The sequence below is a fragment of the Narcine bancroftii genome, chromosome 3 (assembly GCF_036971445.1).
Source record: "Narcine bancroftii isolate sNarBan1 chromosome 3, sNarBan1.hap1, whole genome shotgun sequence".
Taxonomy (NCBI): domain Eukaryota; kingdom Metazoa; phylum Chordata; class Chondrichthyes; order Torpediniformes; family Narcinidae; genus Narcine; species Narcine bancroftii.
In genome coordinates, this window is record NC_091471.1 from 173,425,632 (window position 1) to 173,439,330 (window position 13,699).

Sequence of the window (13,699 nt, forward strand, 5' to 3'; positions counted from 1 at the left end):
TCTAATGTAATTGATATATTTACTTAACACTAATTTAAATTTTAAATGCTGGAATTATTTTTATCTGAGAGATACTGTACCATAGTGATTAAGTAACTGGATTATTATTGTAATGACATGAGTTCAAATCCCACCGAGGCCACTGGGAAAGTTACATTCAAATAATTAAGTAATGCTAGCAATAACGATAGCAATAAGATATCATTAAAATTAGCTGGTTTATTTTGGGGTTTTTTTTAATGGTATTCTAATCTCCTTCAAGGAAGAAAATTTGCCGAGCTTATATGGTCTGACCAATTCATGATTCCAAATGCAAAATTGTGCTTGGCTCTTAATTGCTCTCTGAAATTGCAGTTCATGGAGCAGTAGGGATGAGTTATAAATGCTGGCCTTGTCACTGGCATCACATCCCATCAACAAATTTAAAAGACGAGTCAGTCGTTGCCTGGGTCATTCTTGGCACTAAATTTATTTTGTCTCAGTTTAAGAGAGCTTCAGCAGCTCCCACTGATTTCTTATGATGGCAGCAACTGCTCAGAGATGTTTGCTGAGACCTCACTGGGGATGTTATCTTCCTGAGAAGGCTCATTAATCCTAAATCGCATGTAATAATAAATCAAAATAATAACTGTCAATCACGATCGTGCAGTTCTGCATTTAAACTTAACTTGAGTGGGGAACGAAACTAAATTAGACTCAATTCAGGGTAGTTTGTCGACCAGTATTACTGAATATTGATCCATGGATATGGATTGTGAGAGTTTCTGGGCAAGAAACTGTGTTCTCTGCTCCCTCGCCCATTCGTTAGTCCCATCAAATTGCACATTAGTAACTGATTCAAATGCAATGGGAGTTAAGTTAAACTTGAGAATGTTGCAAGAACACGAAGAAATCAGGTTAGGGAAAACATCCGACCAGACAGTGTGAGTCGGAGTAATTCTTTGCCTTTCTGAAAAAGAAATGGGTCGAGAGGAAAAAGTAAAATAACACATGTTAAGTTTAACGTCGATATTTTACGTTTATAAAGATCAAAGAAAATGTGAGCTAAAGAATGCATTTTGTGCTTTCGATTTAAAATGTTTAGCTATTGTAGAATCTGCCGTTTAAGGTCTATTTTATTCCATCAGTCAATCCGGCTCTAGAATTAATTTCTCTGCGGAACTCGTGTTTATATTTGGGGTTTTTTTTTGTTCTCACTGATAATTCGGGAACTGTCCTGTCCCATTGTTTCGCTTTTAATGTCTCTCATTGTTACTGAGCTACACGTTCGAGGAAACAGATTGTTTTGTTAGTCTTTGCTGTGCTCAGCATAAGACCACACACGAACTTGCCTTTTGAACCAAATTAGCATGTAATGAACATGGTTATTGGGAAACGATCGAAGCAACCCGGACCTTCATCTTAATCAATACAAAGCTGTCGACTTGCGCAGTCACCGCCTGCAAAGCAGGTTTTAAAAGTCCCTGCTCCATCAATAACAAATAGCAACCTCTGGTGGTATCTGAGCTCTCCTTCGCTGCAGTGAATGGTGGTGGTGTGGGGCTCAGTGGGAGAGGTCGCCAGCCTGATCCTTTGTGACCTATCCATGTCTCCTGACTCCGCGAACCCGAACAAAACGCTGTTCCGTGAACGGAAGTTACCTTGACAAGAATGTGGGCCACCCTTCAAGGGTCCGACTCGAGACACTGAGACACTTAGAGATGACAAGAAAAGTTTTCAACAATGTTGTTCACAAAAAAAATGTTTTTATTACAATGTACAAAAACATAATTGTTTTGCTGACTTAGGTCGATTGTGGGGTTTTTGTAACAAATCCTAAACCAACAAACCTTGTAAAATGTTGTAGTGTTACTCTTACATCGAAAAAAAACATTCTCAGCCGAGCACCTCGCCAATCATCTGGCCCAACTTCGCCCTCAACCGCGGACTCCCGTGCCTTACAGTCGTGGATCCCACAATCGTCTATTATTTGAAATGACGTCAGAGATCGTTTGATCTCCTCTACGACCTGCGAAGGGATGTCATGTAAAAGACTGTCAGAGCATCAACAATTAACGCCTTGAGCAATCTAAAATAGGGGATAAAGACACGTTGTATTGACGAACTGGCCATAAAATTTCAATCAGATAGTCTAACATATCGGGCTTCGTTTCTATCTGACTGCACCTCCCTGAAATCCTTTGGAACATGTTACTGCAGGTTGATAAAGGGTCCCAGGCCTGACCATCTGTACCCACGGATGCTGCCCGATCCTCTGAGTTCCCTCCAGCAGCTCTTTGTTGACTGAAGAGTCCAACACCCACCCAGCAGTTGTTTTGTGTTTTCCTCATTGCAGGTCGTTGGCCGTGACTGTAATGTGGAAAATTTACTGAAGTTCTATTCTGGTCCGCGCACTTCGAACAAGGTTGTCCCAAATTTAGGAAAAAGAAGTCACTCATTTCATAGTTTCCTCTCTACCCAAATGTGTTACAGAGAAAGCAACTGGGAATGAAATAAAACTGAGCGAGTCAGAGGGGATGTTTGAATTTTGAAACAAACAATTTTAGCAACTAGTAAAATTAAATTCGTACATGTAAGTAATAAAATGATAACATCCGACGCGTCTCGCTTTCTGTTCAGAAGTAAACCTGTACTGTAATCGAACAAACCATTTCTGGGACGTTGCGTTGTATCATATCGTTAATACTGAAATCAACGTCAGGTTTTTAAGTAGAATTTTGCAACACATAACACGGCCGACCAACGTAATTGTTGTGTTCAAATGATCGAGTACCGACTATATTATATACATTTTTAAGTGTCCAGGCAAATCGAGGTTAACTGTACCCTGAAGCGCTGTTAGAAACTGGCCTCACTTCCACTTTAAATAATCCTGCAAAAGTAATACTTTCGGTTGACGTCTGTTTCACAGCAACTGTTGTGGATTTCTGCGGGTGAAATTGATACATGCGGAGGACAAGCATACTTTCACAATTTGTATCAATCTGTTGTTGCTCGTGTTATTCCACTGTCTTGGCAATGTCTGGCCATTTATTTTGCACGTATCTCTGATATTCCTTACCTGCCGATTTCATGGGGGGGGGGGGGGTGGGGGTCAACTGCATTTCTAAGCTATGGCGTTACAAGTGACGCCTCTTTACAAAGAATTATTGCCGGGTGTCTTGATGTCCTGGGATAGTTTGTACCTGTGTCAGCTGTTGCCCCCTGACTCCACGTTGCGTCTCTTTTGATGCCTGCGCTACATTTTGATTCGTTCTTTTTTTTTACACATGTAGCGAACAACATCGTATTTTATGAAAGGCATTGACATAAAGCAATTTAATGTCAAGGTGGATTGAATCATTTTGGCCAGGCTGAGGGATGATTGAACCAACACCCTCCTTTTCTTTTATATTTTCGTCCACTGTATTTAATCTTCGACTAGAAACCAATTCAAAATTTAACATTTTGTTCATTCGCCTCCCTGTCGGTACGGTTACATCAAAACCACGATACCACTCCCACAAAAAAATGAATACAGTTTCGACATCGGCTTTAATTCACCATGCAATTGATAGAAATGTCCTCCAAGCAAAGAGTATTTTCTCTACGACGGTTGCAGTGTCACAAATGGGCCTTCTGCCTGCAAATGCTTTCGATATTCCCGTTAAAGCTACACAATCACCACTGAAAATCAGGGCCTGAGCACAAAAAAAACCCTGTTAGTTCTCAAGGTAATTGATCAGTTTACGGTGATAAAGCAAAGGCAATATACTTAATCAGTAGATGTCCTCCTGATGGCAGTAAATGACATTGTCTAATTTTCCCCTAATCACTTTTGATGCTGCTTAGTTACATTTGAACAGCTTCCCAGTTTAGTTCGGCGGAATCCTTCAAATCTGGAGCAGATGTCCCCCCCCCCCCCCCCCCACCCCCTCCGCAAATCCTGCTCTTAAATATTTGAATTTCAGAATTAAACTGGAAGTGCTTCTTTATCCAAAAGCCTGAATTATATAACTCCAGCGCAATCAAGCGTGGAGGGTCCAAACTGAATAATATGCTTACTTAACCAGAAAGGAACCGCTCAAAATGTTAATGACCCTCCGTCACACTTTGTTCTCAAGGTGCGCCACTTGAATTTCCAATCCCCAGAAATACCAGACGAGTTTCACCCGGCAAATCTCCCAATGAACACTTACATTCAGCACAAAAAGTCTTATTTCATTTATGCCAATGTGATAAGTGAATTTAATGACAGATTCCGTTGAAAATGTAACGCGGCCATGCAGTACACCTTTTAAAATGTGTCCACATCAGGGGTAAGGGTAGAATCGGCCGCGTTACTAAACCAGTTGCAGCGTGCAGAAAGGTTCACGGGGAACTGTTAGGCGTGCTGTCGATGTAAATGGCAACTTAAAGGAGATAGATAAGACACGGAGCAGGAGTTGACACCCTTCTGCAAGGCATTAGGGTCACGATCCTCTCATAGTAAAGAAACTTTCCGACAGCTGTCGAAATGTAGACATTGGAATAATCATATTTATTAAACGCTAACGAATTAAAAATATCTTACTTTTTTTTAATCCACAAAGACAAATGCTGGCAACACTTGCATTCAGACTCCACAAGATTCCAAACACGAAAATCGAAACGAAATCTATACATTTAAAAATCAAGCGCTAATTTAAGCTGATATTTCCTGATACAAAATGTATTTTACACATAAATATTCACAGTTATTTTCTTCTGTTCGATATTTAATACGAGTTATTTACAAGTCGCCGAGTGTCCCGTCCCCCCCCCCCCCCAAACTTCCCTTCTCAACTCCACAGCTGACCTCCTCAGACTCTGATCTGAATATATTACTATGCACCTATCTGGGTATAAAAATGTTCCACCAACCAGAGGGCCTGTTGTTGGAGATCAAGTGCGCTCTGTCCTTAGGAGTAGAGACTTGAGAATTAGTGCTGGGGCTTCAAACAGATTTTCCCATAACTTATATAGACTATAAAAATATATACATCTCTGAAAATGTACAGAGAGTGGTGGGCGGGGGCGGGGAGGGGGGGTTTAGTGCTAAATTCTGTGGGATCAGGAAATATAAAGTTCGCCGTCTCTTAGGAGCTCTCGTTTTCACTTGTATGGACGTGCAAAGTAGAGGGTTTGTGTTTCTTTAGTAACTGGGAAATCTTTTCGTCGTCCGAATTGGGATCCAGCGGCTTGTTGTATTCATCCTCGTCATCGTCATTCTCCGAGGTGCCCTTTAATCTCTCCGTCTCCGAGTCCTGCTTTTTCTTGGCTGTCGCCATCTCTGCCGCGTGTTTCTTCCTCCACTTCGTCCGTCTGTTTTGGAACCAAACCTGCGTGGGGGAGGGGGGGGGGGGGAATAAAAGGCCGGTCCACGATTGTCAGCTAATAAAGTAATACAGGTTGGACTTGCACAGACATTAAACACTTCCTTTAAAAAAAATCGCCCCTCATTCTTTGCGTTCACGTCTCGACCATTGAAAACTGCCGGCAGTGAAGGCGGACGCCTGCAAGCAGCACAACCCCTGTCAGAAATATTTACCACCTTCGTTTTCCATCTAAAATTTAGGTCGGCAATTTTGACATTCGCGGCGAATGACGAGCGCTGAATTTACTCGAGTGTAATCTGAGAAACGGGCAACAGAAAGTCGGCGAAGCAGAATCCCTCCGTTTCAGCCAGCGGCATAGTTTTCGGAGTTATCCTGTCACTTGTGTGTTGCTAAGCACACAAAGCACCTCGCAAAAGCTTCAACTTCATCAGGCGCTTCGTACAGCATAAATGCTTGGGTATAGTTACTGTATATTTAAAAATGACATCCTAAGTCGTTGTGTTTATGTGTGTTTTAGAATGATATCCGTCCTCCATTCATTCTCAAACTGGCTGCAGGAGCTATGTGCAACAGAGAGGAAAATTAAACACCGCAACTGTTCATTTTAACTCACTGTCTGGGTTTTAAAATGTATTAACGCCCCAATAATAAAGAATGCAGCACATAGGAGATGGACATTTTAACATCATAAATGCACGGCCGCTTTCACAATGCAAATATTTCGTAATATTGTCACCTACTTTAGTTTAATTTTAATTAAAATCTTTCTAAATAGTGTGTGTGTGTGTGGCAATTTTGAGAACAAAACACAAGGGGAATCGATTCCGCTCCAAGTTCTCAAATAGATTATCTCGGATGATAGCAGCCACATATTTACAGATCAGGCTTGCCTGCCGAATGCGGATAGCGTGTAAAAAAAACCGAAATAATTCGCCATAATCGAACAAAACAGTACTACACGTTCATGCAACAAGAGGCATCACTATGCACCTAAGCTGAGGGAAAGCGATGAGAGTATAAAGTGCTGGTGTTGTTATAATTTATAAATACAATTTGTTATTGAACATTCAAAAATAGAGTCTAATGAATAACCAGTTTGTATTTGAAAAAGAATGTAATAGGTTATTGAAATATTTTAATTTTATTTCCCAGAATTTAAGTCTGCATTTTCCTGATCCATTCAAATAAGGAGGTGTTTTGTGAATCAATTTCATTTCCCGTTAAAAGAGGACATGTTTCCCATTTGGAGCGTTCGTTCTTGGAAATTGCTTAAACTTTACTGCATTTTAATGCAAAGCGGGAATACCATTTAAGATTTCAGACGCTGGAGAAATCCAGCATGTCAGTCAGGCAGCATCCATGGAAAAAATGATCAGTCAGTGCTTCGGGTCGGGGCCAAACGTTGTCTGTCCATGTCTCTGTGCGGATGCTGCCTGGCCCGCTGAGTCCTTCCAGCCTCTCATTGTTCACTTAAGATTCCAATGTCTGCAGTTCCTCTGTGTTTTCTCGTCATTTCAGATATGTCAAGACAATCTTACCTTGACTTGGCTCTCCGTCATCCCCAGTGAATACGCCAATCTCGCCCTTTCAGGCCCGGCCAAATATTTCGTTTGTTCAAAAGTTTTTTCCAACGCAAAAATTTGTTGTCCCGAGAACGTAGGCCTGGTGTGTTTCCTCTTTCCGTCTTTGTCAATCAGCATGGCGCCCTGATCTGGAATTAGATCACACGGGAAATGTTACCGAATCAATATTATTTATCGGTAAAATTATTACAGGTATACGATGCAATTTGAAAGACGTTGACGTGAGATATGATGTTATGATGCCAACATAGGAAAACGAACACATTTTTAAAAAAGTGCCAATTAGACAAAACAATACTTATTTGGGCTCAGTAATCTTTACAATGATATGTTAATTTTATCGAATAGCTTAACAGTGCATTTGAGGCCAGAGGCGTGCTTTGGCAATTTTAAATTTGACAATATATCGACTCGATGCTTCGCGTCCGATTTTTATTTAATCTGAATGGACTATTGTGATCGAATGAATGGACAGATCAATGAATGAAAGTAGTTTCGGCATTTAAATAAGTAACAGATGCAATGAAAGTCTTACTTGTTGCAGCTTCCCACGTACATAAAGCATAAAATACATTGAAACATAGAAGATTTTAAAAAAATAAGAAGAGAAAATATAATAAATGAATTCCACTCGAGGATGTGCCCGTTAAAATAACACTGAATAGAATTATAGTGGTTGATTTGAACCACTATGTGCTGCATTCTTTATTACTGGGGCGTTAATACATTTTAAAACGCAGAAAGTGAAATTCATTTATAAATTTTTGATGCTTTCGCAACTCGTCATTAGTATGAAGGAATTAAAACACAACGAAATAACATGGAAAATTTTGTCGAGTCTTCAATAATATTGATAAGGATAAAGAGTGGGAGGAGGAAGGAGAAAAGCGGATACTTACGGGGTGAACAGCCTAGCCTCGCTTCTCTCCACGGCGGACTCTGCATGACTCCAGGCCAAAAGATGGGTGTCCTGCCCGGCAACTCGGCTAGCGGTTTGGGGTAACGGGCCACAGCTGCCGCTGCAGCCGCAGCTGCCGCCGCCGCCGCCGGGCTGAAGTACATGCCTGGTGGCGGGGGACTCAGGCTGGTGTTAAATCTCGGGATCCCCGAAAGCAAAGTAGAAGCGACCCCTCCTCCTCCTCCTCCTCCTCCTCCACCACCACCACCACCACCACCAACACCACCGCCGCCTCCTCCTCCTCCACCTCCCCCGCCCGGTAGCATCAGCGGACGGTTCAGGATGTCGTTGATGCCGTGAGGAGTGGCGGAAGACAGTTGCTGGCTCATGAAACCGGGCAGGCTGGTCATGCACTTGAGCCCCGCCGCCGCCGTGGTAGCTGCGCTGATGATACCTGGCGAGTTTGGGGACGATGAAGTGGAGGAAGCTCCGGTCCCCGTCCCAGCTCCGGGCTGCATGGAGTAAGGGTACAAGGGGTTCTTCATCTCAGTCATTGAATGCAGGGCCGCTAACGGCGGGCTGCTCAGCACGAACGCGCTCTGCCGGCTCCCATCCATCTGTCCAACCGCTAACATCACCGAAAAGTGGTCAGCTTCAGCCTCAACTTCTCACAAGGAAAGGGGGAGAGGGCAGACAGAACAGCAGCAACTTCTATTCCGACCAGTTCCCCCAAAACAAGGTCCATACAATATTTGTCCTCTGGTCCTTTTTTTTTTAACTTGGTTGCAAATATTTGTGTTTGGTTCAGAGAGAGAAAAAGGGTAAGCAGAATGGTTCAAACAACAAATGGTGTTGAGTTATTTCTTGCTCTTAGAATTTGTAATGCATTATTTGGGGCTAAAGACTTATTGAGCTGTCGCCTTGCCGCCCCAGCTTGATGCAATAAAACCCTCTCATCACTTCAGGCGCTTTCTAGCTGTGCTGTCTGGAGAGAAAGTGCAAAAAAACTTTCCGGCTGTCAATCAAAGGAGACGGGGCGAAGCCAGCCAGGCTTGGGACGATTGGTCCCAATTGTTGTGACGCAAGGCACACTTGCCCAGCCGCCTTTTCCTAATTGGCTGACGGACAAAGCCCGCCCTTGTCCATATTTACCTATTCAAGCAAACCCTCAAGAGAGAGAGAGAAAAGGTTTAAAACTACAATAGCATCTAAGAGAGAGTCTAAAGTCCAGGGGAACCTTTATTTAAACCTTTGGAGAGAGGAAAAACAAAACATCTGACGGCGACTCGGATTCTTAATCTAATTCCATCGCTGGGTCCGATGATTTTGAATTAAGAATTGCATTGAAATATCCTTTGAAAACCAACGGACGGGGGTTTGCGTTAAGATGTTAATTGGGTGACATACGCTTTCCAGGGAATGTGCAAATTAAATTATTTTTAATTAAACAAAAGGTAAAGGCGGAAACAAACAGTGGCGACAGATGCTGAACGCGTGTCAGAGTCCAACCATTCACTGGTAAATGCTTCTGATAAGGTCAAGTCATCTACGAAGTTTATTATTGGAAACAATCCACCTGCTTTGAATTAACGCTTGATTCCTTTAACATTATAAATCTTCCCATTTATGTACCATTATGTGTTGCAAACTTAACCTGATGTTTCGAAATAAAATTGAGCCCAAACGCACAGACAGTCGTTAACTAATGTAATGATAATATATGCTTTTCCCCCTAAAGTCCATTTAGTTACAATCAGTCGTTTATGGAGAATTATCAATAGTCAATATTTCTCCTTTGTGAGAGCGGTGAGTCTAGATTAGAACGACAGCAATGAAGTTACTGCTCGGAATAGAGAATTGAGGCTTCCAGAATTATAAAAGGCTACAATGGTTAACTGCTCTCAGAGCTGCGTAAAATCTATGTCGATATTATAATTAACGCCGGCTACAGAGCACAAATTGTGAAAATGAACTGAATATATTCACACCGTTACCCACCCCCAACTCGTCCGAGGAACGTCTCCAGTTCAGTACAGGAGACCATTTATCGATCCCTTTGAGATCGTTTGTTTTAACAATGGCAAGAGAATCGGTAAAGGATAAATTAGTATTTCCACCTGTTTAAGCAGGGCCTAGAGAACCCCAAATTTAAAACTAAGACATAACTTTTGAAACAACGCTATTTACTTGTCACTGCCTTTTACACATTCATTTTACACATATAATTGGCTACATATTTTGTTACAGGAAATTGACTCTAGTAAAATCCCATTCAACATGACGCCAGGCCCATAATATATTTACTATTAAGTCTAATTAATATTTTTGAAGAGATATTCTTAAATAAAATTGAGTGTAATTCTTGCATAAAACTACATTCAATACACGTTTGCGCGTGTCAACGGAATTGATCATTTACTAGTTCCCATTCGTAACATACCAAGGAATTCCGAATCGATTAGTAAATTTGTAAAACAAACCGCACAAAATAGGTCGTCTAGTCAGATTCAACTTTCCTCCCCTCTGTGACGTTATATACTTTTATTTCATGGACATGTGCAAAACAGATAAATTGCTGATAGAAACTTTAAACAGTTATAATAGGTTACTGGTGCTTCATTTACAACACGCACTCAAGTTAAACCAAACTACTTTTCTTTCACAAGTACAAGTATTATATTCCCGAATAATTTTTATTGGCATTGTAAATAAGGTTTTAATTGGTTCCCATAACAAGGAATAAATAATCTTTTGTTGGCATTTTCTTGCGAGTGTTTCGCACATATGTTTAATATGAAGTTATGATTTGAAACAAACTCCGTCACCTCCCTTACCCTACACCCACGTAAAGATTCTGCAACGAGTCTCTGATTTGTGGGACATTAAATTGGACTGGTCCTATCCGAGAGAGTGTCACGGTTCTCAGTTACACAGAGCAGAGATATCCGGAGCTGTCTGTAAGGAGTTCGGACGTTCTCCCCGTGTCTGCATGGATTTCCTCAGGGTGCTCCGGTTTCTTCCCAACCTCCAAAATCGTACGGGGATTGTAGGTTAATCGGTGTATTTAGGGGGCACGGGCTCGTGGGTTGGAAGGCCCTGTTACTGTGCTGTATGTATGTCTAATATAAAAATAACCTCAAAAATCCATCACTCAGAAAAATTCTTTACTGATATAAACACCATAAAATGGGGGATGTGCAACAGCACACCCGAGTGCGACTAATAAACTTGTTATTAATCAGTGTTAGTTTTGGGAAACATGTTTATTCTGCAATGTGTCAGATAGAATATGAACTATATGTGAAGTTTTTGACATCTCGGAAAAGGGTGAGCGAGCAAATACCGCTGGAGGCTACGTTTCCACTGGGTTACTTTTATCTGTAGGACTTTCGTTTAATGGGGTTGGTACTGAACGGCACTTGGACCCACTTAACCAGGAAAGCAGCGCTGAGTCGCTCAGATCGCGACACCTGGCGGAGAAAGTCAACGGTGCAGCCTTGAAGGGTTCATACTCCTAGATCGGGAGCCTTCGAAAATGGTAAATTACCGTGTTCATACAGGATCCGGGAGGAACCAATAATGGCACAAGCATTTTTTCCCGCAGCAATTGAAAGGCGGGAGATTTTTTTTAAAATTCGGATTGGTGAACGAGTTGGGATCGGCAATGTATGGGATTTAGTTGCAATTGCAGGTTCGCCGGTTTTAACGTGATCATTCCAAATTAACTCCTGGTATACCAACTGTCTCTATTTCATCAAACAGTTACGTTCGTTCCTTTATCATTTTAAATCCTGCAATAATTCCAACCTACTTATTGTGGGAGATTTTTTACGGCGACGAAGTTCAAGTTTTGTCTCATTGCCGTCCTGTCTTGCCGGTTTCTGGTTACCTGGAAGACTCAGTGGTGAGAAGTTGTTTGCACTGAACAGGATAACAAGACAGAAAGCCAACATGACACCTCCCAATATTTAGCAAAAAAGCTCGTCTGTTTCTGAGAGACGAAGACTCATTGCAGTCGGAAGCAAGTTTGCGGACTGGTTATTCCAGGAGGTGCGTTTCTAGCGACTGTTACTTAATTATTAGCCGCAATAATCTGCTTGTAAATGTGAACAGTCTTTATTCCCCCCCCCCCCCCCTCCACCCCCTACTGGAGTCAATAAGGTCAGATCGGTCCGTTGAGGAGTCCACTGCGACTGTGACAAGGAAGTTAATCTGGAATCCGGATCGCTTAATCGATGTGGCGCCACAAAAATGCCAAGAGAATCAGTCCATAAGGTGCTGTAAGGCAGGCAGCAAGTTAACCGGGTTGGAAAAGCGATGCAGTTAATCTTAAGAAATCTTCCCATTCATTCCTAACATTTAGCGACGCGTCCACAAAAGCAATGGCTTTTTAAAAATAATTAGATGGCTAATTATTTAAACTCTTGGATTTTGTGTTTATTTACACGGTCGACGCGTAACACTGAGCGAGAGAGGGAGGAGAGAGAGAGTGAGAGTTGCCACAAGTAAATGCAATATCCATTTTAGAAATAATCGACCCGCCGATGTCAATAAACGAATACCTAAATATGTTGTATGTCAGGAATTATGTTACTTAAAAAGGATTCTAATCTCCAGCTTCGTTTAACAGTACAAAACAGTAGTAAGGGCCCGTCGGTCATTTGAGTTGGAATTTGGGTTAAGGGCTGTTCTTTTTTCTTTAATTATTATATTCGGCTGTTTGGCTATATTTTTAAGGTTGTGTTTATTTTCCTCTGTTAATGAATGCACATTCTAGCAAAAAGGCCGCCCTTCTCCAAAGCCTACAGCCTGTTTCCTTTACACTGGCATGCAAGCGTAAATTAAACTGTTTTCACATCACTTGATATGTTCGCCGGCCACAAGGATCATTCTGTCATGCTTTGGAAATCTCCCATCCAAAAAGTTCGAAACAAGTGTGTTGTATATTATTTGGCCACATATTAAATAATATAATTAGTCTTTGAGTTAGTATTATTCATTTAGAATTGGTTTACAGCAAAGCGAGTTATGCCCGTGAGTTGTAACAGCGTTAATTTTGGTCTTAAATTTTCTGAACTGTAAATTGTGAATGATCGCCTTCCGATTGTTTTATCTCTGATGTTATTGAACGACATAGACTCCGATTTGCGATGGAGTTTGAAGTTATGCAGGTTTGTTTCCCCACGCTGAGAGTTTGAGGGTTGGTTTGTAATCTTCTGTAAGAAATTTTAAAACACCCTTGAAAAAAAGTAAGGCGATCGACAACGAACGGCAGTCGGTTAGCAGGGTTGTTAATTATTGAGCGAGCGAAGCCAAGCCAAAGAAGAAGACACTGAAATAAACACCGGGCCAGTGCCGTCTTGCAGAAGAGTTGAATGCAAAAACTGGCGTGAATCTCATTGAAAGGAAATTGGTAAACAATGTTGGAAGGTGCTGCACTGGGAAAAGTCAAAGATGTCGTTTGACTGTAAGGCGTGCAATTGAAACTAAAATAATCCCCCTGTGATTATGCAAATATTGTTTGAGGGAAGGTTGATGTGGACATTTCGACTAATACTGATCCAATAAATAGAGCTAGCTGTTCGCGGAGGCAATCGAGACAGCAATCTTTTTTTAATAGGCATTTAGCTGAAGGCTATGTATCTATTTGTTGACCGCCTGTTCATTGCTCTCCACCAGCACAGAAGTAGGACAGTGGTGACCGGCATTGCCTTAAAATGTCAGTTTGCAGACTTTATTTCAATAATTACGGATGGGAGATTTCCAAAGCATGACAGAATGATCCTTGTGGCCGGCGAACATATCAAGTAATGCGAAAACAGTTTAATTTACGCTTGCAACTGTAGGCACTGCTTGCATGCCAGTGTAAAGGAAACAGGCTT

The 13,699-nt window shown here is 41.6% G+C and overlaps 1 protein-coding gene across 3 annotated transcripts; it reads right to left on the minus strand.

The window, feature by feature from the left end:
• Positions 1–3,533: 3,533 nt before the first annotated feature.
• Positions 3,534–8,883, minus strand: nkx6.1 (NK6 homeobox 1). 3 transcript variants are annotated; one of them, XM_069922838.1, is made up of 4 exons: positions 7,819–8,883; positions 6,875–7,047; positions 4,553–4,636; positions 3,594–3,680 (listed from the first exon to the last, which is right to left on the minus strand). In XM_069922838.1, the coding sequence occupies exons 1-3, from the start codon at positions 8,450–8,452 to the stop codon at positions 4,595–4,597; spliced, it is 849 nt and encodes a 282-aa protein (XP_069778939.1). In that variant the 5' UTR covers positions 8,453–8,883; the 3' UTR covers positions 3,594–3,680; positions 4,553–4,594. The 3 variants fall into 3 exon arrangements, with proteins under 3 accessions (XP_069778938.1, XP_069778939.1, XP_069778937.1); XM_069922837.1 differs by lacking the exon at positions 4,553–4,636 and having other exon boundaries at positions 3,534–3,680; XM_069922836.1 differs by lacking the exons at positions 3,594–3,680; positions 4,553–4,636 and adding an exon at positions 4,893–5,339.
• Between the last annotated feature and the right edge of the window lie 4,816 nt (positions 8,884–13,699).

What these genes read in the sequence shown, in the direction of transcription:
- nkx6.1 (XM_069922836.1), bottom strand. Translation starts at nt 8,452, where the DNA reads ATGTTAGCGGTTGGACAGATGGATGGGAGCCGGCAGAGCGCGTTCGTG. An exon ending in GAGGCTAGGCTGTTCACCCC is followed by an intron (nt 7,048 to 7,818) that starts GTAAGTATCCGC and finishes ATCTAATTCCAG; the next exon opens with ATCAGGGCGCCATGCTGATT. An exon ending in TGACGGAGAGCCAAGTCAAG is followed by an intron (nt 5,340 to 6,874) that starts GTAAGATTGTCT and finishes TCCCCCACGCAG; the next exon opens with GTTTGGTTCCAAAACAGACG.